Source organism: Hyperolius riggenbachi, chromosome 8 (assembly GCF_040937935.1).
Source record: "Hyperolius riggenbachi isolate aHypRig1 chromosome 8, aHypRig1.pri, whole genome shotgun sequence".
Taxonomy (NCBI): domain Eukaryota; kingdom Metazoa; phylum Chordata; class Amphibia; order Anura; family Hyperoliidae; genus Hyperolius; species Hyperolius riggenbachi.
The window spans coordinates 203,804,220-203,832,189 of NC_090653.1; the positions used below are offsets into that span (position 1 = coordinate 203,804,220).

Genomic DNA, 27,970 nt, shown 5'->3' on the forward strand with positions numbered 1-27,970 from the left:
AATAAATATACACTGAATGTTTTTTTTTTTATCAAAGACATGTAGCAGAATAACTTTCGCGCTCAAATGTATAGGAAATTTTACTTTATTTGAAAAATGTCAGCACAGAAAGTTAAAAAAGTCATTTTTTTGACAAAATTCATGTCTTTTTTGATGAATATAATAAAAAGTAAAACTCGCAGCAGCAATCAAATAGCATCAAAAGAAAGCTGTATTAGTGACAAGAAAAGGAGGTAAAATTCATTTAGGTGGTAGGTTTTATGACCGAGCAATAAACCGTGAAAGCTGCAGTGGTCTGAATGGAGAAAAAGGCTCTGGTCCTTAAGGGGCGAAAAGACTGTGGTCCCGAAGTGGTTAAGCTAATCTTAGGAACGAAAGAGAAATGTCAGGGAAACTAATTGAAAGACCTTTTCCAGTTGAATGATTTAGAAAGAATTAAACTCAGATGATTTTCATTACAACCAGGAAACAAGCCTTTTTACCAGAGGTCAGCAAAGCAGACAGATTTAGTTTAATTAGCATCAACTCATGGAAAAACGAACCCAATTGTAAACAAAAAGATCCCGCTATTTCCCACATGAAGGAAAAAAATGTGTATTTTTATTTTTTAACATTGTCAACCTATGTTTCTTAGGAGTAAGCAGCACTGTTGAAGTAGATGGATCAAAAACGCAGACGACCTTGGTCAACCTAATACCAGGCGTAGAATACATTGTACGCATTGTATCTGTGAAAGGAAGTGAAGAGAGTAAACCATCATCTGGCACTCTGACCACAGGTAAGTCACTTCTAGTCCAAAGAGAACACCAATGCCATTGACATTGTAATGCAATATAAAGACACCACACTTGCAAAATGTAACAAATAAGAAAACGCAATGTGATTACCAACAGCATGAGTTGGCATTTCACAAAAAAGGCCTCAATTCACTAAGCTTTATCGAAAACTCTATCAAACGTTTGATAATTTACCTCATGAGTAAAATCTACTTTGAATTCACCTTAGTGAACATATTTATTATAATATAGCGTTATAGATTTATTGAACGTTTTATCGATAAAACATTTGATAGATGTATAACACCTTAGTGAATTCAAAATTAGATTTTACTCCTGAGTAAATTATCAAACATTCGATAAAGTGTTTGCTAAAACTTAGTGAATTGAGGCCTACGTGTTCTAATTCCTAAGCTAGAAGATGAAACTGTTCCACTTTTCAAAAGCATAGTTTATACATACATAACCAACATCTTGCTAGTGATCATCTTCTCTTCTCTCCCACCCTAATCATCTCTTTCCAATCCAAAATGGAGGACTTCTTACTGTTTTTTTCCCATATCTGGAACTCCCTCACTAAATCTGCTCTAACTTTCAAATGTTGAATATCTTAAAGGGAAACTGAAGTGAAAATAAACTTATTATATAATAAATTGTATTTGTAGTACAGCTAGAGCATTAGTAGCAAAGAAATTATTCTAATATTCCTTCCAGGAAAGGAAGAGTTAAGAAACTTCAGTTGTTATTTATGCAAAAGAGCTTATCTGAGCTCTCCGACCCAACTTGGGTCAGCTACAGTGCTGTTTTCTGACGCACCTGTACATCAAAGAAATAGTTGTGTCAAGTCATTGATCCATTATACCATAAGCTTGAATGGGCAGCCACTTTCTCCCCTGGTGTATTGCTTTATAAAAAAAATAATAATAATAACAATAACAATAACACACATAATAATAATAATAATAATAATAATAATAATAATAATAATAATAATAATAATAATAATAATAATATTATTATTATTAATTTATAATATAGTAATAAAAATAATAATAATATGTGCGCACAGATCTAATAACATTTTTAACTTTATTGCACAATCATGATTTGATAAAACAATGGAGGAACAACACCTCTGTTTTCCAGTTTGGCAGTTTGGTGGAAAAAAAAAAGTATAGAAGTATGCTGTCGTTCCAATGATCTATTATGAAAATGGCAAGTGGCATGAAAATGGAGCAGAGATATGGTAGAATACCGAAGTATATAAAAGAAAAGGGCTTACATAGTGCCTATTAAAGACCCTGGCTGGGAACACTCAGTACAGGTTAAACATTGATACTTAGAACCTGAAGTGGGTGATGAGTCCAGGTTTCCAGGTTGCTGATAGCAATTCAAATACAACAGAGTGACTAATGATTGTTAGATTCTTTGTTGTTAACACTTGTTATTAGGTACTAACATGGACTGAGCTATCTAAGGACTGCCATGAGATGTGCCATGTAGAGAACATAGCTTATGTTACGGCGCTTAAACCAACAGTACATTGGGACATTAAATCTATGCAACTGTGGACTTTGTAAATGTTTTTGTGTGAGAAATATACAAATCATAGATAAACAGAGAAGAGAGCACTCTTTTGTGGTTTTAATTGTTTTATGAAATCATGAATGCGTAATAAAACTAAGAGATGTCAGGGTCAGAGTTGAGGCTAGGATAAATAGCTTCAGTGCTTATATTCTGTATGCGATTAACTTTGTCTCATTAGGTTTCCGCAGGTGATATTTACACTCCTTGTCAATAAAATGCCTTTTAAACCACCAGCAAGCAAGACAATACACACAATAATTTCAATAGCGTTTTCAGCTACTTTTTGTAACTTTTGCAATTGTATGTATATTCTGAAAAGTTATTTTAAAAAGGAAATGAAAAAAGTCTGATGAAAAATCTCCTAGGAGAAAAGTCAGGAGAAAAAGTAAAAAGAATAAGGGCCAAGGAGCATTAAAGGATAACTATCATTAAAAGCACTGATTTACCTAACAGTATTTTAAAACTGTCAAGAAATTTGAGATTTCTAAATGTAATTAATTTACAATTTAGGTTACAATTTATACCTGTTTTATTTAGCAGAAATAGTAGAAATAGAAGTCATAGTTGCATAATAATCCATTCTTTGTATAGAGGAGGGGGTTGTCCTTTCATGAATTCATCTATTCCTTATAAGAGAAATCTGCCATCCTGTTAGTCACACATTTTTCCAGGAAATAAGGATGTGACATGTTTCCCGGATCTTTCTTACAACGTTTTTAATTAGTTTAAACATAACTGCAGTGTGTCTGTGCATACAGTGATCTAAAATAACTTAACATGCTTGCGGGTGGTAGCTGCACTCTCACTCTGTGCATTGTTCACAGGGAGAAGTATTTATGAGTCATCATTGCCTACTCAGGATACACGGTACTGATAGAGACCCAAATGTAATCAGCAATTAGGGCAGCCAGGGCCGCCTCATAAATCTTTCTTTAGGAAACAAACCTGTGTCACTGCAAATGGCTGGAAAGCTGCAGATGATCTACAGAGGGTACAGCCCACTATCTGAAGAAAACTTTTGTAAACAATGCTTCTCAGGGATGATTAAGCTGAAGAGAAAAGATCTAGGGAAAAAGTATTTTATTCGAGCACATAAAATTGTCAATGCTTTTCGCGGGTGCTTTCCTGCTTCCTTAGGTCAGTGAAAAAAACGATGCCTTAACTGCTATGGCTGTGTAGCAAGCCTGAGCACTTCTCTGTGAGATTACCTCTCTGTCTATAAGGTTAACAGTTTATTAGCCTATCTTTTATGCATTGGGCGCCTCCACCCCTGTTTTAAGTGCCATGTGGGAGAGGGATTCCCTGTTCAAAATTCCCTCTAAAGGTGTTCCTGCAGGGTTTCCAAAGCTGCCATTGGGCAGCAGTCTCTCCCTGGCCATGCCCCTGATGCTCCCCCACCTCCCTGTGTGCTGGGAGAAAGGATCAATCATTCCTTCCAGCGTCATGACCCAGGGGTCATGAAAGTGAAAGAGGGCCAGTGGGGCCCACAGGAGCAGCAGAGAGTGGGGGCTTTGAGGCTACCTGATCCGCACAGCCCCCAGGATCAGGTAGCCTGTTTTTTTTTTTCATGAGCCCACCTCAGGCTCTCTTTAAGCGCTGTGAAGGATGTTTGAGGTGAACAGAAATTAAGTTCACTGCTCTTCAATGAAAGTGTCCTTTGTCAAAATACTAACTTCTGTAGGTAAAAACTTCAAATGGGACTTTTTGCAATCTTTCATATGATGCAGATGGAAATATTAAAAGCATAAACTTACAATAAAAAGGGATACATATTATTTCATTGACAGATCACCAAACCCCCTCCACCCCTTTTTTTTAACAAAGTAGGCTTCATTTAAATCGAGAAGTATACAACAAATGTATTATTAATATTGATTTATAAAGCACCAACATATTCTGTGAAGAAGTTATGATTTATACAATACAGGCTGCGTGTGCATCATTATTACACAGTGCATGCTCAGCAGTGTGTGGATAAGGTATACAATTGATTATCTTCATATTAAAGACCCTATTCAGTCTAAATTAAGGATTCTATAGATCATTTTCTTATATATAGTTATGATTACTTGCCAGGTTATCTTATGAATCACTCTGGATCCCCATGCCTAGTCCCGCGCCCTTGCAGAAGATTTGCTCAGTGATTCTCTATCTCCAGACAGAAAAAGTGTAATTGGGCTATGTGCCAGAAGTCACGTGGCTCTGGAAGTGATTCAGAAGATATATGTCCAACAGATCTTTATAACTTTATATGAGAAGAGGGCCCATAGAATCTATACTTTAGACTGAATAGGCTCTAATACTGGGCACACACGGTTAGATAGTTCTTATCAATCGAGCCGCTGATGGCTCGATTGATAAGATCCAACCTGTCCGATCACCGCGGCGGATTGATACCATGCTCGATCCCCGCGGGCGGACAATAGAAAAAAACAAAGCTCTGATAGGAAGCGCCCGCGGGGACTAGCGGGAATCGATCCGAGCGCACACGCGGACGTGTATGCCCAGCATTAAAGAGATATAGCAATTGAACAACGATTCAGAGGTTTGGGAAAGAGCCTAGGTGGCTGCACTCCACTTTTAAATCTTCCAACATAGATCAAATGTATAGTAATTACAGTGTATCCAGCAAGAGTTTATCATTTGAATCACTACATTTTAGTGTGTTGCCAATTATATCACCTATTTTATCTTCCGTGTAGTGAAATGAAAGCTCTTAGAAAGTTCTAGTTATGGATTCTTGGAACATAGAGTAGGGACACCAAGAGCCAAATATAGTGTAGTATATACTGGTAGTTGAAATGAAGTATGATAGATTAATAAGCTATACTCACAAAGCAGGGTTACCTCAAAAGCAACCACTGTATAGGCAGGTGGGGAGATTAGACCTGACCCCACAAGTTTAAAACATGAGGAGGCAGTAGTGAATTTACCTCCTCCAAGTAGACACAAAAATTGCCAATGTGTTTGTTAAATAGAACAAGTTTATTTACATACTCCAGGGGACAATGCAATGCGTTTTGCAGGTTTGATCCCGCTTCATCAGGCAATAACAATGGAGTAATAGCATATGTGGTCAGTAGAAGAGCCAGGTACTTTTAAACTTTTTAGATACTTTTATCGTTTTGGCGCCTCTGTATCCATACTACGCTAGTTATGGATGCTACCTAAGTACCAGCATGTAGTTAACTGGTAAGGGATTCCGGGGAACCCTTCACCAAATTGAAAATAGTGAATTAGCCCTGGCAGAGAAACAGCCATTTTCAGGCAGACTTATAAATATTCATCCAGTCAAGCAAGCATTAGCAGTTCCAATTTTGTTTTTTAACATGGCATTTTATTTACCTTCCAGCTCTCGACAGCCCATCAGGACTCAAAGCCATCAATGTCACGGATTCTGAGGCACTGGCACAATGGAAACCATCCTTGGCATCAGTGGACAACTATGTTATCTCGTATTCTGCAGAAAGTGGTAATAAGTCATTTAATTTACAATTATCATCTTAATGATCACTTCTGCCACAGGAGGGATAATATAAATAGCTTAAATGAAAAATGATATTTCTTTGTTGCAGCTCCTGCAGTAGAGGTGACCGTCTCAGGGAACACTGTAGAAAATGACATTATTGGCCTTCAGCCATCTACTGAATACACACTGAAAATCTATGCTGTTAGAGGAGCACTTAGAAGCAAGGAAATCTCTACAAAATTTACCACAGGTATGGAATGTCTATTTGCTGTAATCAATTTTACATAAAAAATATGAAAGTTTTTAAGTATTGTTGTGGCTATTTACTGTTTTTCAAGATAAACATCAGCAGAGGCTGTGAGCACTCCTTGCCACTTTATATGCAGAAGCGGTCCTAGTACGTGTGACTGTACAAACTTTCTGTACTTTCTGTTCATCCTGCAGACAGTGCTGATTGTAAACAGAGCCACTTATGGACCAGAGCTTACTGGCTCTAATATTTCTGCCAGTTTTCTTGAAACTGTTGGTGGTCAGTAAGGAACAAACAGTTTATGTATTTAAACACTCACAATATTATTTTTGCAACTATCATATTATTAATGTTAGTGAGTGTTGCACAGACATGCAAATACAGGATTGGTTTGTGCATTAAGCAAACATTTATTCAGTAAAAACAATTCTCAACTTTTGTAAGTGAGATATTCGTTTGTGTTTAGCAAATGTTTAGAAAACACTGATAAAAATCAATGTATTTTTTTGCAAGTAACCCAGCTTTGTGACTACTTGTATCACACTCACAGAGACATGCACCGACCTACATATTTCCCACATTTAAAGGAAACCTTAAGTAAATTTTAAAAAAAGTTGTACTTACCTGGGGCTTCTAACGCCCCCTGCAGTCACCCAGTGCCCACGCCGATACTCATTGATCCTCCGGTCCCCTGCTGTTGCTCAGTTTTGGAGGATTGATAAGTACCAGCGCAGGCACTGGGCAACTGAAGAAGCCCCAGGTAAGTAAACTGCCTTTTTTTTATTCACTTAAGTATCCCTTTATTAAATCATGTGCATATGTACCTGCTTGCAGTAGAAAATATCTACAACTCAAGTAATTAATAGAATTGCGTCAAGCCCCTGGTGTGACTGCTGGGGGCACTACTCCACTAAGAACCATAATCGCAATCACGCTGTGATGCCATTGCGATTGAACATGTGGGTACAGATGTGATTACCAGGCAATCCGATGTGTCCTCCACCCCAATTGCATTTCTGATGGAAGACAAAAAAAGTGCAGAGGAAGTGTTTTTAATTGCTAAATCACAAGATAATTGCACAGCACTGTGATTAGTATGCAATTTTCCTGTGCTTCTATGCTTTCAACACAAGTACATACACACAATAAAATGCAGCATGACTGACATTAGTGTTGAAATCACAATCATTAGTGTGGAAAACAGCCCTAATACCACTCAGGCTTGTGACATACACTTATTGCAGACTGTATTTTATAAGATGTTGTTTTCTAAACGAATACTGTTTGATTTAAACAGCATTGGATGGCCCAAGAGATCTGGCTGTAAGTGAAATTCAAGCTGACTCAGCACTAGTCACATGGAAACCTCCTAGATCAATCATCACTGGTTTTGTACTAATCTATGAGTCTGTGGATGGAACAGTCAAGGTAATTGCCGTCTTTTTTTTAACACATATCTTTGCATTGATTTCCAAAAAGGCTTAGTACTTCTCCAGTCCATTCTAGCTATAAGTTAGGTGAGGAGCAGACTTTGTTTTATGGCAGTAGGTGGGTCAAGGGGTCAAGGCAGTAGGTGGGTCTATTGTTGTAGACTCTTCTCAACCAACAGAAGCCCTTACACTGGTCACCACAATCTCAACCTCCAGTCAACTCAACATCCACTCAACATCACTATTTACGAATGTCGGATTGTTGTGTCTGGACATCTTTGGTAGATTCGGCTTAATTCAGTGATGCAGTTGGGGGGAGGGTGGGGCGAGAGTTAAACACATATCTGTACTTATATGTGTACTGCACACATTCCAAGCATTAATAGAAACAAGTGAATCCGCCATTTTTATTTTGTCACCACCATACAAAAACTGGTAAGCAGCATTTTTAAAATACATGTTGCCTGATGAACACAGTGTTTCTCATACATTATCTTATCTTAATTTTAACTGTTCCTGGGTATCACTTCTTATTTTCTTTTAATGCACATTTGCTTGCTGAGTGCTAAAGAAAAAAGCTTATGTATAAATGGTGGGAAAAGAGATCAGGCAAGAGAATAATTCATGAGAAAAGTTTTGTGCACCAGCCATATAATGATGTGTAGCTTGCCTTTAGCAAAATACAAGCATTTTATTGGAAATGTTTAAGTGTGAAATTACAGTTGATCTCTATATATTACTTCTTCACCATATGTATAACTGTAGCCAGTCAGGTCTTCTTCAGAAGTACTTAAATAAAATGAGAAATTCATTCTCAAATAGCTTCCGAGTGTGAAATACGGTAGTAATAATGACACCACCCAAGGATGTAGAGCCAGCTGTTGCCTGTTCAGTGGGAATTAACAGTTGCAGGTCGCTTAAGACAACAAAGGACTCAGACATTCCTATGGCTTTTGCATTCTGGAAGCAGTATTTTTATGCATGACCTTAACCTGAGGTCATTGCTAGTTTTAATTTTTGACTTAAAATGTCATACGCTGTCTCAAAGCAAATTTGTAAATTACTGTGCGTGACATTGCATAGCTAGCCTGTTAGAACAATGCCTATTGGAAGGATTCATGTAGCAAATTAATACAATATACATAAAATATCATGTAAAACACAACAACTTTATGTATTTACTGACATTTGAGTTTATGCCTGTGAACTATTTTTTTTTTACTTTGGAATAAAAAGGCTGAAATGAAGTTAGATGAATATATTATGTTGCTAGAGATGGTCAGATGTGTCACCGAGGACATGGCATAATGACACAAGTACCTGTCCTCATTTTAGGGTGTGGCACCTCTGACATCTGTCATAATGCTAAGCAACACATGCCATGGGATGCACAGTTCATGGCAATCTCTCTCTCACTTTCTCTCTCTCTCTCTCAAATAAGTTACAATAAAGTGTTAATTACAAACCAAATTGTGCATACAAAAACAACAATGCAAATTAAATGCAACCAGATGCACAGCACACTGCATACAGAGAATAACTAACAAACCAAGACATGCAGTGTACACACATACAAAGACTCTGACTAACTAACTATTTACAAGGCAATATACAGGAAATATATGCAAACATATTCTTTTTCATTTGATGTTTGTTTGTAAATTTTTCTAGTATTTTTTTGATTAATCAAAAGGTAATTTTTGATATTTTTTTTAAAAACCATTGTGTTCGTTTGACTCAACTTCCCTCACTTTTCTATCCTCAATATTTTCTGATATATACAAACATATACAACATACACATACCGTATATACAATCATGCACAGAGTGAAAGGAGCAGGCAGCAGCAGAGTCAGGACAAGCTAAGTGGTTTGGCAACAAGTTATTCAGATATAGATACAGTACAGAGAGCAGTCACAAAGCACAGGTAATTGGTTAGGCAACGAGTAGGTACAAGTTCAGGATCAGTTTCAGGGAGCAGATTACAGGAATGTCCAGAATACTAAGGCCTGGGAGAAACAAAGTTCTGACAACTGGCAGGAGGAAGAGGCAGTTTTTAAATAGTCCATGTAATCAGTAACAGGAAGCAGCTGGTGGTTTGCTTCCACAGAAAGTGCTCCTGATCAGAACAGGAACTGCAAGTCTTTCTTACAATCAATGAAAGGCCAAGTGCTGGTGGGTGGTGGAAGTCCAGGTTTGCCAAGATCAGGATACAGCCACCTGAGCATGCACTTCCACACACAGAGCCCACACTTCCACACAGAGTTCACACTTCCACACAAAGAGCACAAAGAACACACATTTCCCCATACAGAACATACACTTCCACACAGAGCATGTGCTTTCACACATAGAGCCTGCACTTCCAAAAACAGCTCGCACTTCCACACTCACTTCCACACACAGACCACACATTTCCACACACAAAGCACACACTTCCACACACAGAGCACACATTTCCACAAACAGAGCACACGCTTTCACACAATAACAACATCAAGGCAGAAGACACTGTTGACACTCTTCATACTCTAGAACCGGACAGCAGAGGTTGTTAGTGGCCATTTTTGTGCCCCTAGCACAGTGCTATTTGATTGAAAGATAATTTGACTGAAAAATTACACTATAACATAAAGGAGCCACTAGAAACACATTAAATTTATGTGACATTTATGGAGAAGCTATTGTAAAGTCAGAGGATTAAATAAAACAGTTTATAAATAATCTCATTAAACCTGTACCTTTTTTTGGAAAAAAAATCAGCTACTTACCTCAGAAGGGGAAGCCTCTGGATCCTAATGAGGCTTCCCCTATCCTCCTCATAATCCAGTGATGGGACCCTCAAAACGTAAACAATAACAGCTGCAGTTGCCGGTGCACACAGGTGCAGTTGCGGCTTTCCCCTCCGTCTTTGGCAGAAATAACCAAGACCAATTAGGTCTGCTCTACTGCGCAGGCGCAGTTGGCTTGTGCCTGCACAGTAAAGTGAACCCCATTGGGCTTGACTATTTCTGCTGGAGCCCGAGGAGAAGCAGATACAGCCCCTTAGTGAGGCTCTTGACAATCACTGACAAGCACACTTTCGGGGGTACCAGGGCTGGAAAGAACACAGAGACAATGGTTGCCAAATGGTGCAGTATGTCACAAGAAGAGTGATGTCAAACAAAAAGGATTAGGGTACTCACAAAGGAAAGTTGCACAAGGAGCAACCAACTGCTGAAAGCAGGTGGAGATCTATAAACCCGACTCCACTTGGGTGTCCGGCTGGAGCTGGATGCGGGTGCACTCTTGGAAAAACAACAAAGGTCCAATCGATAGCAAAGCCACTAAGTATCAACGTACCCCCTGCCCACAATGGGGTGAAACACCCAGAAGTTGATAAAACTGAGTTAAAAATAGCTAAAAATTGAAAAATAGAGATGGTTTAGCTCAATAGCAAAATTTTCATATAAATATGAATTTTATTAAGCACAGGCTATTACTGGAACCCCTTTTTACATGACAGTGGTGGCTTCCCAACCTGCAGCTGTCTGTCTAGGTAATCAAATTTCACCGTTTTCAAAATGTTCTAGATACACATGATGGATTAATCATGTTAAAAAGTAGATAAGTAAGCTGTTAATACAACTCTATCTAATGATGAAATGCTTCAAAATATTTCAACATTAATCTAAAGAACTCAGACTTGCAGGTTTCAAAACACTTTTAATTATAAATTAATTATGCTAGCACTATGAATCAGAGCTCAGGAAATGTGTCATCCTCTGGCTGTTTCACAAATGATGCAGTCTTTTACATACTACAGAAAACTATTAACCTTTCCCTTTCACAAAAGAAGATGCACTTATTAACCAAAATAGTTAAACCACTGATAGGTGAAGTGGGTTAATTCAAATAGCACAATACAGAGAGATCTGGAGAGTGGGATATATTAGATAGCAAGTAAAGAGTTCTTAATTGCAGGTGATGTGGGTTAGTGCACAAAAAATCTGTAGCGTAAGCGCAATAGCTAAGAATTTTTTGAAGCGATTTTTCAGAGCGATTTCAGGCATGTGCATAGCGATTTTCTAGGCATGCCAAGCAGTTTTTTGGAGCTTTTTTGTGTAGCATTTTTTTTCTTTGTTTTCTTTTTTTTTTTACAGTTTAAACTAGAAGTTAACAGCTTTTTTTTAAAAAAAAAAAAGCTTGAAAAATCATCTGTTCTAGCGTTTTTTAGAGCAATTTTCCACTTATTCTATACTTAACATTGAGGCTGAATCGCCTCTAAAATGCTGCAGGACCCGCGTTTGCTTTTGGGAAAAAAATCACATTGCTCTGGTGTGATCCATCACATACAAAGACATTAGCCAATTTCTTTTTGAAGCGCTAGCATTTTAAAGAGCACTTAGAAGTGCTCTTGGTGTGCAACAGCTCTTAGAAGCATAGATAATAGAAACAATGTAGTACCTACCAAATGTTGTCCATGGCAGGCCAAACACTGAACTGGCAACAGAATTCTAAAGGCTATGATCACAGTGGGGCATTGCGGCGCAACATAAGGCACGCATTGTAACGTGGAAATTCATACTCCAATGGCAAACCCTTGTAACATTCAGTGCAATCTAATGGAGTGTGGTATTCCTCCCAACACACTGTATGCAGTGTGTTACTGAATAACATGTGCATTAACAGTGACAGTGAAGTATACTTTTCATTGACTGCATGCTTCACTGTATGCAACACAATGCACACATAAAGTGCAGTATGACTTTTCCATTCCATTGCGTTGTGTTCTGGACTGGATAGGAAGCCAACATATTACGCAGTGCTGTACATTAAGGTTACAGACAATATTTAGGGGTGACATACAGCAATAAGACAATACAGGAATACAAGAAAAACCAGATCACACCGCACAGTATGAGTACAGGGTAATGCTTAGTCAGTCACTGGATGGGAGCATGGAGATTAGGCAAGTCGAGTTCACTCAGATCCATAGTATGGGTGTACGGTAATGGAGGTGCGTGAACAGGTAGGAGACATAAGGAGGAGGACCCTGCCTGAAGGCTTACAATCTACAGGGAGAGGCTTTAGAGCAGTAGTGAGGGAGGAAGGTAGGTCAGAGTAAAAAGGTGAGTTTTAAGGGCCTTCTCCAGGGACTGGATAGGATTCACAAATGGGAGCAGCCGTGGTGGATCGATGGGAGGAGTGGATAATTCTGGCTGCCGCATTCATGATGGACTGCAGTGGGGCAATTCAGGTCATAGGGAGACCAGACAGAAGGGTGTTGCAGTAGTCAAGGCAGGAAATCATGAGGGCATGGGTGAGGAGTTTGGTGATGGCAGAGGTCAGGAAAGGGCAGATCTTGCAGATGTTATGGAGGTGGAAGTTGCAGGACTTTGTGAGGTTTTAGATGTGGGGGTGAAGGAGAGTGCAGAGTCTAGAGTGACACTCAGACAGCGGCTTGAGTGGTAGGGCGAAAAGTAGTGTGATTACCAGTGACATTCACTTCTGGGATGATCAGGGATGGCTTGGGTGGGAAGATCATAAATTTGGTTTTGTCCAGGTTTAGTTTCAGGAACCTAGCAGTCATCCAAGAGGTTGTGGCTGATAGGCAGGAGAAGTCCTTGTCCATGGTAGTGGTGGATAGGTCAGGGGTGTGGAGGTAGATCTGGGTGTCATCTGCATACAGATGATAATTAAAACCCATGGAGGAGATAACCTTGATGATGGAGGATGTGCATGGGGGGCCAAGGACCGAGCCTTGGGTGACTCCTGCCGAGAGGTGGTTGGGGGTAGATGAGGACTCATTGAAGGAGGTCGTGAAGGTGCGGTTGGAGAGGTAGGATGAGAGCCAGGCCAGGGCGAGGTCATGAATGCCCAAGGACTGGAGGAACTGGAGAGGTAGAGGATGGTCCACTGTGTTAAAAGCTGAAAGGTCAAGGAGGAGGAGACTGGTGTAATTGCCTTCAGCTTTAGCTAAGGCGAGGTCATTGACTACTTTGGTGAGAGCTGTTTCGGTTGGGTGGCCAGGCCGAAATTCTGATTGCAATGGGCCTAGCAGGGAGTTGGCATTGAGGTACAGGGTCAGGCGTTTGTGAGCCAGACGCTCAAGGCGTTTTGAGACTCTGTATTACTATACCTATACAGATATACATTTCCAGATTGCCTAATACCATCACAATATAAAATGCTCTTAGCTAATCATAAAAAAAAATGCAGGGGAGCACCTATGGATATATCTCCAACATGTTGCGGTAGTGAATGTCCCACTAATGCAGATTGCAGACCTGTCCATTACACTACCACACCATCCACTTATCATGATATTTTCACCCAAAATAATTGTGGTGGTATAGCACTTATATTTATCCACTATCACTTTCACTTGTAGGCCATCTTCCTCTGTTGCACTTGCATATCACATGTTACTCAAATAACGCTTGCATTACCTAGGTAAAATAGGTTGTACTAATTGTACAAAGCATACTAACTTGTCAGTTTAAGTAATGGTAACATTGCCATGCACTCCCTGTACATGGCAACTTTATCAAACTTTAGTACATATGCCCCATAAAGAAAAAATATAACCATTTCATAGCAGCATAATAAAGCACAGAGTAAACCACCAACAAATGCATGTATATAATCAGCCAGTCATCCTAAAGATTCCCTCACAAATTATCTGACATATGCTTGGACAGTGGAACAGGGCATGAGGGAATCTCCAATGGGAAAATATGAAAAATGTGACATAACTATGAATTTCCTCTACTCTCTACAAAACAACTTTTATTGCCAACTTGGTCATAGTAGAAATGTCATTCATTTCCTATCCTGACACTGCCTGTTTCCTGGGCAGGAAATGACAGTAAAATCTCACCAACCCTGAGACAGTCTGCAGGAATTTTAACTTTAATTCTTGCAATCTATCACTGATATGCTTTACATGATCAATCTGTTGTTATCCACGCGCCGTGTTTATGGGGCTCATAGCCAAGGGGGGGCCTAGCGGTCTTGGCTGGCTGGCAATAAAAGGGTCTGCTGTGGGCTTCATGAAGACCCATGGCAGGCTCATTGAATTGCAAAGTAGCCATCGAGTTGCTGGAGAGAAGTGTCTTATCATTTCAGGCTCCACAGATGATCTACTTTCCTCATAGCATCCTGGTATCTATGACTACAGCATCCTCTTTTGTCCTGCCAGTCACATGATGAGAGAGGACACTGTAATTATAGACCCAGATGCATGGGGACGGTAGATCATTAGTGTAGCCTGAAGAGGTATGTCACTTACCTCCAGTGCTCCACTTGCACGTTGCATATGGGGTGCTAATATAGCCACCTATTCTTTAGGGGGGTTAATATGGCTACCTAAACTTGGTGGGCTAATCTGGCTTCCGATACTTTAGACGCGCTAATCTGACTACCTATACTTTGGGGAGCTAGTTTGGCTATCTGTTAAATCACAAGAGGTCAGCGCTCACAGCAAGGGTTAAGCAGTCATCCAGTTCGCCCTCTCTTCACAATACACATAAATAAAACACAAGAGAGATGGCCCTCTGGCAATAAGAACCACAAATTTACGTTCAGTCAAAAGTCCATGTACATGAGCCCTAAAATTATAAAATGTCCATAAACATCTAGGATTTTCAGAACATCTTCTTCTGTGTATAACACATGATCTGCTGCATATCCAATTTCAATTGCATGTGAGTGGACCACCACCAACACCCTTTGTGTGCCACTCACCACTGTAGTAGGCCAACCAATGGTCTATATGCGCCTCAGGACCGTTCCCGGGTCGTCCCCCACCTCTCGATCACAATGCTCTTTGCTCTCAATCCCAATGCTCTTTGCAATCCCGATATAGCTTCTTATGCACCTCAATAAAAAATGCTCCACATAGCGTAATACTGCAAAAATAGTTTTAATAATAAAAAGCTATTGCACTTACAATCTCCATGTAGGTTAAAAGGTATGAGTAATTTTGACACGGGCTCTCCCCCGCATAGGTGGCCGGGCTGGCAGGCTTTCAGCTGATCCCTGACACTCCTCCGCTGCGCATTCGGTGGACTATCTATACTCAGGGCGGCCTCTCTTGCTACCTATACTAGGGCCCCTCTCACTACCCTTAGAGGGGGTACCTCTAGCTACTTATACTGTGACTACCTATACTAGGGGCAACACGAGAAGTCCACAGCACCACGTCAGTAATGTATAGCTCTTTTATTAAAAGAAATACAAAGAGATAGCCATAACAGCGACAGACGCTGTTTCGGACAAGGTCCTTCCTCAAGCTGTATCAGGCTCTCTCTGAAATACAATCCAGTTGCTACTCCTATATATACTAGCTGTCAAAACGACATAACCAATCAGGATGCAGGATATATGGAGGACCTGATGGGGAACTGCAAGAAAGCCAAGTAAGCTACACCCACTAAGATGAAGAGCCAATCGCTGTCAGACCCAATAATTCAAATATTCCCTTACCTCCTCCTTCCAACTGACAAAAATGTAGAGGACCTGATGGGGAACTGCAGCTCACTCCCCGTGTGCCATGCCAAAACACTTCCTGGAACGTCATGATGACATCATGACGTACGCATTGACGCATGCGTAAACGTAAATATACACGTCAAAAAATCCGCATGATTACATGCGTACAAGTGTCTGCGCATGCGTAAAAATGTCCGCATGAATCCCAAAAGTGGGAAATAGAAAAAATGCAAAAAAGGCACAATCAACATGTACACAAGTATAGAGCGTACAATATGCAAAGTGATGATGGCATGACAAAAGGGGATATCAAAGACCATGCTAACCTACATAAGCCAAAATATGTTCACCCATAAAAAATTAATGGTTGAAAAATGGGCCTATCTGTGACTATCAGAAATCAAAACACAGGTTCCCCCATATCATATCTGCATCCCGACCACATAAAAGAGACACACATTACAAATATTAAAGCCATAGATATAAACCAACAACCACTTACACTAAAAAAGAAAGAGATTGTGGATCACAATATATCACAAGCATGCCACCCCCCAACCTCCACCCATAACCAAGCTAGACCAAGTATCGAAGACAACGGAGTTAGATACAAAAAGAGATATCATAGTCCCTGTTCAGTCCACTATTACCCAATGCTCCCAGGCGTTTAATCCAGAAAGCTTCCCTCCTGAGAAGATCCTTCGCTCTATCCCCCCTAAAGTCGCTGGGAACCCCATCTATGACTTGAACTCTCAGTTGCGAGACCGTGTGGCGGCACACAGTAAAATGCTGAGAAACAGCTTGTTCCATATTAAGTGTTCTAATAGCAGATTTGTGAGAGGAGATACGCTCGCGCAGCTGTTGTGTGGTTTCACCCACATATACCAACCCACAAGGGCATCTAAGCAAATATACAACATATGAAGAATCACAGGTGTAGAGGCCCCGTATAGAGAACCTCTCACACCTGGATGGATGCGCGAACGTATCTCCCCTCACAATGTGGCTGCATAAATGGCAGCCTAAACACGGGAAAGTGCCCCTTCTAGAGGTCACCGCAGGGATAACAGGCCTAGATTTAATTTTATCTCTCACTGTAGGGGCCCGCTTAAATGAAAAAAGGGGCGGATAGCGGAACTCCTCAATATGAGGAAAGGATTCTTTCAAGAGGCCCCAATGTTTCCTCACAATAGACCCCAGCTGATTGCTGCAGGTATTGTAACGGGAAACAAAGGGGAGTCTTGGCCCAGAAAAACGTTTCCTACGTGAAGGCAATTCATCTAAGGTATATTCAGGATAACCTCTACGCCTAAACTTGTCCCTCATTTCCACAATACGGGTCTCCCTGACGGCAGGATTCGAGACAATCCTCCTGACTCTACCCAACTGGCCACCCGGAATATGTTCACGGGTAGACTTAGGATGAAAGCTGGTAAATTCCAGCAAAGAATTTCGGTCAGTTGGTTTGACAAATAGATCAGTTTGGAATGTCATTCCAGAACGGATTACCATAGTGTCCAAGAAGGCAACACGATCGGGGTGCACATGCGCCGTCAACCGGATACTCGGACAGCTCTCATGAAGATCATTAAGGAAGACCGCCAGGGCCTCCTGGGGCCCCCTCCATACGCAAAATATATCATCGATATATCGTAACCAGCACACAACATGCCTACGATAATATTCATGAGTGTAAACAAATGCCTCCTCGTAGAGGCCCATATAAAGGTTCGCGTAGGAGGGGGCCACATTTGATCCCATGGCGGTCCCCCTGCACTGTTGATAGTATACGCCCTCATAGACAAAATAGTTTTCCTCCAATATAATCTTAAGTAGAGAAATAGCAAATTTTCTCTGCCCCTCAGAGAGATCCGATTGGGTAAGTAAGAACCAATCCACAGCCTCTACACCCCCATCGTGTGGGATGGAGGTGTAGAGGCTTTCTACATCAAGAGTTACCAAATAAAAATCAGAAGATCCGACATTCAACAACTTCAACTTATCAAGGAACATGGTTGTATCCTTGAGATATGAATCTAATAATACAACAAACGGTTGCAATAACTTATCCAAAAATTTGGCCAAAGGGACAAAAATTGAACCTACCCCAGCCACAATGGGTCTCCCCGGTGGCTGGAGTAGGTTCTTATGGATCTTCGGTAGCGTATAGAATTATTGGGTCTGACAGCGATTGGCTCTTCATCTTAGTGGGTGTAGCTTACTTGGCTTTCTTGCAGTTCCCCATCAGGTCCTCCATATATCCTGCATCCTGATTGGTTATGTCGTTTTGACAGCTAGTATATATAGGAGTAGCAACTGGATTGTATTTCAGAGAGAGCCTGATACAGCTTGAGGAAGGACCTTGTCCGAAACAGCGTCTGTCGCTGTTATGGCTATCTCTTTGTATTTCTTTTAATAAAAGAGCTATACATTACTGACGTGGTGCTGTGGACTTCTCGTGTTGGACTTTGCTGACCCTCTGAGGGCTATTGGGTCTTTCCACTCTAGCACACGTCTGTCCCCATTCGGGTGCTGGTCTATCCAGTTTCTATGTCTATGGCCCACGACCTTGGCACCATGGGTGACACAGAAGGAAGCCTTGCTGCTATTACCTTGGCTTACACCAATGACCAAGCTATCCGAGTTATGTCTGAAGCTGCCGGAGGAGTGTCCTTTCTACAACAACCAGACCATCTCTTTCTGAAAAGAGAATTGGAACAACTCAATCGCAGACGCATTGATTACGACATCCATGCCAAAACTTTAGCGGAATACCACCGCGTCGGACGCATTCCAAGGCAGATGAGGGCCAATGTGCCTCCAGTGTTATTTCCAAAAGATGGCGAGTTCTGTACCGGGTGGGAGCATATCTGGAACAAGGCGGCATTTGATGCCATGGTACATCTTGTTATCAGAATACAACGTGAGTTGTCCACTTTGGATGATAAGATCGCCAAAATGTGTACTGATCTCAAAACATTGCTGTCTGTGGAGGAATTTACCGGTTTCCAGGAGCAATTGAAATCGAAATTAGAGATCTACCAATCGATGGCAGAGGTGGAGAAAAGAGAGAAGTTCCAGAGAGATAGTAACGACTACACGTCTGGCTTTGTGTATGCGTGGCAAAAAGTCTCATTTGGTAGAGGCAGAAGGCCTCCTGTATCAAAACCAAAGAAACCTCGACATACATCTAAACGGGCACCTAGATCTGGTGGAGGTGATAATTCTACTGATGCCCCGATGTCGTCTGATGATAGCGCTGCTAGTGGCTCCCAACGAAAAAACGACGTGGTGGTAAGCGATTCAAGCGGAAACAACAACGACGGAGTACGCATGCCATCATCCAACAGGATGAACTTGAGAGAACGAAAGAATCAGACCCTCCGTTAGTTGTAAATATATCCAGTTATCAACTGAATGACACGGAGTTACGAGTATTGAACCATGGCCTTGGATTTTGTCCAACCAATCCGCCTGACTTTTTCCTCATTGAACAAGAGTGTTTCCGTTTTTTACGCAACGTCAAACTTAAAGTTTTTTTCGCTAATAATTCCTTTTTGTCTAGACTTCGATCCTCTGAGGAGGGAACTTTTTCAGCTAGAGAATTTGGCCTGAGAAATAAAAGTTCTTTTTGTCCGCCAAGCAACCCTGCAATTGACATGTTCGCTTCAAGAATTCTGGAAGATATACAATCTCTGGAGCGCAATTTTCGTAGTGGACATTTACAATATAGGTCCAACATGAATCAATCTGACAAGATTGCTCTTCAGAGACTGCAGGCGAATTCTCACATCACTATTAGGGCGGCTGATAAGGGGGGAGCAGTGGTGGTCCTAGATACGAGCTACTATAAGGATGAAATTTCCTCTCAATTGAGTCAATCTGATGTCTATAAGAGACTAACTGGTGATCCTATTCACCATATACGCAGAAGAATACAGACTGCCTTAGATCAGGCCTATTCTAGAAATATCATAGATGAGGATATGCGTAGGTTTCTACTATGTGACCACCCTGCAACCCCCCAATTCTATACGCTACCGAAGATCCATAAGAACCTACTCCAGCCACCGGGGAGACCCATTGTGGCTGGGGTAGGTTCAATTTTTGTCCCTTTGGCCAAATTTTTGGATAAGTTATTGCAACCGTTTGTTGTATTATTAGATTCATATCTCAAGGATACAACCATGTTCCTTGATAAGTTGAAGTTGTTGAATGTCGGATCTTCTGATTTTTATTTGGTAACTCTTGATGTAGAAAGCCTCTACACCTCCATCCCACACGATGGGGGTGTAGAGGCTGTGGATTGGTTCTTACTTACCCAATCGGATCTCTCTGAGGGGCAGAGAAAATTTGCTATCTCTCTACTTAAGATTATATTGGAGGAAAACTATTTTGTCTATGAGGGCGTATACTATCAACAGTGCAGGGGGACCGCCATGGGATCAAATGTGGCCCCCTCCTACGCGAACCTTTATATGGGCCTCTACGAGGAGGCATTTGTTTACACTCATGAATATTATCGTAGGCATGTTGTGTGCTGGTTACGATATATCGATGATATATTTTGCGTATGGAGGGGGCCCCAGGAGGCCCTGGCGGTCTTCCTTAATGATCTTCATGAGAGCTGTCCGAGTATCCGGTTGACGGCGCATGTGCACCCCGATCGTGTTGCCTTCTTGGACACTATGGTAATCCGTTCTGGAATGACATTCCAAACTGATCTATTTGTCAAACCAACTGACCGAAATTCTTTGCTGGAATTTACCAGCTTTCATCCTAAGTCTACCCGTGAACATATTCCGGGTGGCCAGTTGGGTAGAGTCAGGAGGATTGTCTCGAATCCTGCCGTCAGGGAGACCCGTATTGTGGAAATGAGGGACAAGTTTAGGCGTAGAGGTTATCCTGAATATACCTTAGATGAATTGCCTTCACGTAGGAAACGTTTTTCTGGGCCAAGACTCCCCTTTGTTTCCCGTTACAATACCTGCAGCAATCAGCTGGGGTCTATTGTGAGGAAACATTGGGGCCTCTTGAAAGAATCCTTTCCTCATATTGAGGAGTTCCGCTATCCGCCCCTTTTTTCATTTAAGCGGGCCCCTACAGTGAGAGATAAAATTAAATCTAGGCCTGTTATCCCTGCGGTGACCTCTAGAAGGGGCACTTTCCCGTGTTTAGGCTGCCATTTATGCAGCCACATTGTGAGGGTAGATACGTTCGCGCATCCATCCAGGTGTGAGAGGTTCTCTATACGGGGCCTCTACACCTGTGATTCTTCATATGTTGTATATTTGCTTAGATGCCCTTGTGGGTTGGTATATGTGGGTGAAACCACACAACGGCTGCGCGAGCGTATCTCCTCTCACAAATCTGCTATTAGAACACTTAATATGGAACAAGCTGTTTCTCAGCATTTTACTGTGTGCCGCCACACGGTCTCGCAACTGAGAGTTCAAGTCATAGATGGGGTTCCCAGCGACTTTAGGGGGGATAGAGTGAAGGATCTTCTCAGGAGGGAAGCTTTCTGGATTAAACGCCTGGGAGCATTGGGTAATAGTGAACTGAACAGGGACTATGATCTCTCTTTTTGTATCTAACTCCGTTGTCTTCGATACTTGGTCTAGCTTGGTTATGGGTGGAGGTTGGGGGGTGGCATGCTTGTGATATATTGTGATCCACAATCTCTTTCTTTTTTAGTGTAAGTGGTTGTTGGTTTATATCTATGGCTTTAATATTTGTAATGTGTGTCTCTTTTATGTGGTCGGGATGCAGATATGATATGGGGGAACCTGTGTTTTGATTTCTGATAGTCACAGATAGGCCCATTTTTCAACCATTAATTTTTTATGGGTGAACATATTTTGGCTTATGTAGGTTAGCATGGTCTTTGATATCCCCTTTTGTCATGCCATCATCACTTTGCATATTGTACGCTCTATACTTGTGTACATGTTGATTGTGCCTTTTTTGCATTTTTTCTATTTCCCACTTTTGGGATTCATGCGGACATTTTTACGCATGCGCAGACACTTGTACGCATGTAATCATGCGGATTTTTTGACGTGTATATTTACGTTTACGCATGCGTCAATGCGTACGTCATGATGTCATCATGACGTTCCAGGAAGTGTTTTGGCATGGCACACGGGGAGTGAGCTGCAGTTCCCCATCAGGTCCTCTACATTTTTGTCAGTTGGAAGGAGGAGGTAAGGGAATATTTGAATTATTGGGTCTGACAGCGATTGGCTCTTCATCTTAGTGGGTGTAGCTTACTTGGCTTTCTTGCAGTTCCCCATCAGGTCCTCCATATATCCTGCATCCTGATTGGTTATGTCGTTTTGACAGCTAGTATATATAGGAGTAGCAACTGGATTGTATTTCAGAGAGAGCCTGATACAGCTTGAGGAAGGACCTTGTCCGAAACAGCGTCTGTCGCTGTTATGGCTATCTCTTTGTATTTCTTTTAATAAAAGAGCTATACATTACTGACGTGGTGCTGTGGACTTCTCGTGTTGGACTTTGCTGACCCTCTGAGGGCTATTGGGTCTTTCCACTCTAGCACACGTCTGTCCCCATTCGGGTGCTGGTCTATCCAGTTTCTATACCTATACTAGGGGCTACATAAAATTGAGGGGTTTCTTTAGCCCCCTATACTTGGGGGGGGGGTGGGTTCTACTTGGGGCAAAAGGTACCTCATGTATTATTTTTTGGGGTGGGGTCCAATCCAAATTTTGACAAAGGGCCCCATGATTTCTAGCTATGCCCTGGGAACTGACCAATATAAATCCTGAGCAAGACATATTTTTATTGCTCAGTTTACCAGGCTAATGGTCTTTAAAGATGACCAAGGGCAATAATTTCTGTTTGTTTTTAGACAGTCCATAGTGTGGATAATACCGCTAGAACTTATGTTGAGAACATTTAGTTTTAGGTTGCCTCTAAGGTGAAAGCCTGAAAATGCATACAGGACAAACTTGGTAAAATTGTGAGTTATGCTTCAAATATTGTCTAATTATAGCCTACAAGTGTTTATGTTTCAAGTACCGTTTCCTAGATGAATCTTATGTAATTGGTACCATATCAAATGGTTGTTGAGATAATGAATTGCAATAGCATAACAAAGTGATTTGAAGTATATGGAAAGTAATTACCGGGATATGATTCCAGCTATGAAAACAAGCAAAATGAATGTTCTGATATTTCTATGCAGATCTCTGGGAGCTTCTCTAAATATTTACCTTACACATTTCAGAATATTAACAGGATGAAAATTGTTGTTTCATAATCTATTTCATTAATGGAATATGCCACATGGGACATTTTTGATATGCAAAATGAAACTACTGAATGACTGTATCGCTGTGGCTTTATTCATTTTTAACTGGCGGGTGACATGTGTATTCATCCTTAGAGAGTTAAAAACCATACATTACCTTACCGTTATAAATACCATTGTGGTCTACCATGACTTAAATAGACTGCAGGTTTGGACTGGAAAATGTGGCTCAGATGGCAAAGAGTTCCTTGTAGGAATTGGGGACAGGGATTGGGGGGTATGGGGGAGGGTATGGGGGTATATTGCCAAAAGTGGGTAGCACTAAATATGACATGCCAAACTTCCAGTTCATGAAGTAGCGCCTTTCAGTAGCTTCCATTCTATGGACCATATTTAAAAAAACTTATGGAGGAAGTCCACAGTATTTTTAAGGTTATTTACACTGACTACACAGCACATGTTGCACAAACAGTGCAATCCCACGTTACCTGGGTAATGCTCATGCTCCTAGGTAACTGCAGGAGTTAACCCGTGCAAAATACTTAGCATCTCAACATGGGTGCCATGTATAGTCATCCTAATGTGTCCCTAGGTAACATGCACTATGCTACCTTCATACCATGTGTTACCTTTGTGACTCAAGCATTACTTATGTAATACAGACTGTGCTACTTGTGCAGTTATGCTAGTTGGCATAAGCAACGTACATATGTAGCATACATATTTATAATTTCACCAATGGAACAATAAGAGGGGAGCTTTGATTTCCACTTTTCTTAACTACCCTCATAATGTTTTCAAACTTTCCAGTAGTCCAAATGTTTTTTTCCTGACTTTACAGTGCCCATAAATGTGTCTTAGCTTTTCAGTTTCCTCAATGATATGTTCCACATTTTGCTGGACTCTCCAACTTCCCTCCTTCATAATGTGTCTTCAACTTTGCACTGTTCTACTGCTTACATAGTCAGGACCACACTGCTAACAGAAAGAGATTGTGGAACCACAGGGACTGTTCACAAGGACTGGGGAAAGGCCTGGCTGTAGATATTAGGTACACACGATGGCTGCAGATATGGAACATGTGCCTCAAATTTCTGGCAGGCATTTGCCATTAACTGTGACGGGATCAGTGAATAATGGCGCACAGTGTCTATGCATAGAAATGGCGCCGCATTAAAAAGATACGCTTATCGCTATTTATCGTTAGTACTGCATAATAATGGCGCACAGGGAAAAAAAGAAGAAAAACGGCACACAGTAACGTTATTTAGCAATAGTGGCACACACTAACGTTATTTATCAATAGTGGCACACACTAACGTTATTTATCAATAGTGGCACACACTAACGTTATTTATCAATAGCGCCCTACATAAGCCAAACTGCAGAAGTTATTTAACTGCAAAACGATGAATGGATTTAATGTAACACTGTCAAGGTTAGGGTTAGGCTCCACCAGGGGGGTCTTAGGGTTAGGCACCACCAGGGGGGGGTGGTTAGGGTTAGCCACCACCAGGGGGGTGGTTAGGGTTAGGCACCACCAGGGGGGTGGTTAGGGTTAGGCACCACCAGGGGGGTGGTTAGGGTTAGGCACCACCAGGGGGTTGGTTAGGGTTAGGCACCACCAGGGGGTTGGTTAGGGTTAGGCACCACCGGGGGGTGATTAGGGTTAGGCACCATCAGGGGGGTCTTAGGGTTAGGCACCACCAGGGGGGGCTTAGGGTTAGGCACCACCAGGGGGGTGGTTAGGGTTAGGCACCACCAGGGGGGTCTTAGGGTTAGGCACCACCAGGGGGGTGGTTAGGGTTAGGCACCACCAGGGGGGTGGTTAGGGTTAGGCACCACCAGGGGGGTGGTTAGGGTTAGGCACCACCAGGGGGGTGGTTAGGGTTAGGCACCACCAGGGGGTGATTAGGGTTAGGCACCATCAGGGGGGTCTTAGGGTTAGGCACCACCAGGGGGGGTCTTAGGGTTAGGCACCACCAGGGGGGTGGTTAGGGTTAGGCACCACCAGGGGGGTCTTAGGGTTAGGCACCACCAGGGGGTCTTAGGGTTAGGCACCACCAGGGGGGTGGTTAGGGTTAGGCACCACCAGGGGGGTGGTTAGGGTTAGGCACCACCGGGGGGTCTTAGGGTTAGGCACCACCAGGGGGTCTTAGGGTTAGGCACCACCAGGGGGGTGGTTAGGGTTAGGCACCACCAGGGGGGTGGTTAGGGTTAGGCACCACCAGGGGGGGTGGTTAGGGTTAGGCACCACCGGGGGGTTTAGGGGTTAGGGATAGGTACAGAGAGGGTTCTGTGTGTTAACGCTAAATAACAATAAGGCTTTAACGCTAAATAACAATAAGGCTTTAACGTTAAATAGCGATAAGCGGCAAACGGATTAGCGGCAACACTGTGCGCCATTATTCACAGGCGCCATTTTCAGATGGAAGCACAGTGACACATTCTAATGACATGCAGATATTACCAACTCTTGCATGAATCACATTTTAATATGTGGGCACATGTATAGTAATATTACTGAATCATACACATTGTGAAAGCAGGCAAAAGAGTACAACCTATACTCCAGGTTATATTAGAAAACTTTAAGCAACTGAAATGTGACTGTTAAGAACAGCTATTCTTTTTGTCTCACTAAAGTTTGCCAGTTCTTTTTCTTTCAGTCTCACAAAGTGCTTGAATTTGCTTTTACTGTTTGCCTTTGTGCCTTGTTATGTCTATGGAGATTATATTAAAGTAAATCTGTACAAGCGAATAGATTTTCCCTTGCCTTATTAATGTTTATTTTCCTTTTTCACAGGAGGTAGCTCTGGGGCCGGATGCCACTTCTCTCAGATTGCTTGATCTCAGCCCATCTGCGCAATATACTGTAAAACTGCAAGCTGTAACTCTTAATTCCAAGAGTAAATTCATCCAAACAGTATTCACAACAAGTAAGAGCATTACTGATTTTGTTTTGTAATTATGGGTTAAACCAGATCCACCCATACAGGACAATGTACGGCAGTACATAATTACCAGTCAAAGCATAGAATGAAGCATGTAAAGTAAGAGCAGCATGACTGCACGCGCATGGGCTTTGACATGAACGTCTGTATAAGGAATATACTGCATCTGATTTCATTACATGAATAGAACTGGTTTAATCAAAATCAAGGCTGCCCATCTGTGGCAAATAATTCACAATGTATGGTACACAGCTAAAAATGTTGATTATGGTGGCACAGATACCTCAGTCTGTTCTCCCAAATGGTCCAGCATGAATATAGCCAAATGCATGCAGAAAGGAACATTCCTTTCACTGTAAAAAAAAAAAAGAATATTTCCTAGTCGTAGGAAGACATTTTTCCAACACCGTGGAAAATCAATTGTAGCAAAAGTGAGCACAGTTTATGCTCTTCTTATTCGTGTTCTCTTTATTTCTAACCCTCTCCTGAGTGACTGTCACAAGATACTCTTTCTTGTAAATACAAGAAAGAAACATATACTGTATGTGCCACCATGGCAAATTATCCCTTTATTAAAATACACATACAAACATGTGCCTACCATATGAAAAGGGGAGAAAGCACAGGCTGGAGGAGAACGTCTCTGAAATTCTCACTGTGGCCGGAGGCATAGAGCAATCTAAGGTTGAATATAGATCTACTAGGTCTACTTCAGACAGCGCACATCCATGATCGAAATGGAGGTCACATATCACTACGCGTTTTGGAGGCTGCCCCTTCATCCTTACTCCAACAAATTCACTAGTCATTCCAGTTACTGCAGTAAGTGTTTCTCAGAGGAACTCACACTCTAATCTTTACCTTTGTGTGTGTGTGTGTGTGTTTGGTTGGGGGGGGGGGGGGGAAGAAGAAAGTAGCTTATTAACCTACAGGTATGTTTTTGAGGTGTGCTCAGGGAAACCCTCAGGGAACATACAAACTCCATGCATGGCCAGGGGATTTTAATTTGCAAGAGCATTTTCCATTATGCCTCAGTGCTGACCAAAAATCAAGTTGTGTATGAGTGATGTGCAGCTGTCCTGAAAACCTGTAACACAAAGGCTAGCATTTACAGGTGACCGGAAGCTGCCTGCTTGCATAATGACCCTATAAATACAAGGTTATTTAATGTATTAGATAAATCATTAAATCGTGTGTGCTTAGCTATGTTTTCATTTGTACTCTAAGCAATCTAGCAAGACGTAGACTTTACAAATCACATTCACTTTACTTTACTTTAGTTATTTCATAGTCATTTTTATGGGGGAAAAAAGTTCCTTGCAATAACATGCATTTTGTGAGCTATTGCTTTCTTTTTGTGAACGGAGTGGAGTGATAGGAAGCATTATAGTATAAGTGAAATATGAGTTTGGTAGCCATTGCTTTTATTCTAAGCTATATTCTTTTTTCATCCATTAATGTTTATGTTGTTCTTGGTTGTTTAGTGCAGCCTAATAACAATATAAAAATGTCTTTGCAATACAGTGTAGTTTAGATGGCTGCAGCTTCAATAATTAATGGGAGTATACTTTGATTTGTTTTTCAATTCCCGTTCTATCTATTTATTAGGGTTTGTACTAGAACAGATGCAAAAATGAGAGCATGTACTTATTAATTTATTTGTAATAGAAGATAATGAAATACTATAAATAATTATTGAATTTTGAGCTGTTGTTTTGTTGTTTACATTTTGGAGTGGATGCACTCAACTTCT

The 27,970-nt window shown here is 41.3% G+C and overlaps 1 protein-coding gene across 3 annotated transcripts in view; it reads left to right on the forward strand.

Annotated features, from left to right (window-relative positions):
• TNC (tenascin C) overlaps positions 1 to 27,970 on the forward strand; it is a 200,070-nt gene that overhangs the window by 146,843 nt on the left and 25,257 nt on the right. For all 3 annotated transcript variants that reach the window (XM_068248108.1, XM_068248109.1, XM_068248110.1), the window contains 5 exons: positions 635 to 778; positions 5,716 to 5,835; positions 5,939 to 6,082; positions 7,380 to 7,510; positions 26,070 to 26,202. In XM_068248108.1, the coding sequence (XP_068104209.1) occupies positions 635 to 778; positions 5,716 to 5,835; positions 5,939 to 6,082; positions 7,380 to 7,510; positions 26,070 to 26,202 (672 nt within the window). The remainder of the gene's footprint in view (positions 1 to 634; positions 779 to 5,715; positions 5,836 to 5,938; positions 6,083 to 7,379; positions 7,511 to 26,069; positions 26,203 to 27,970) is intronic.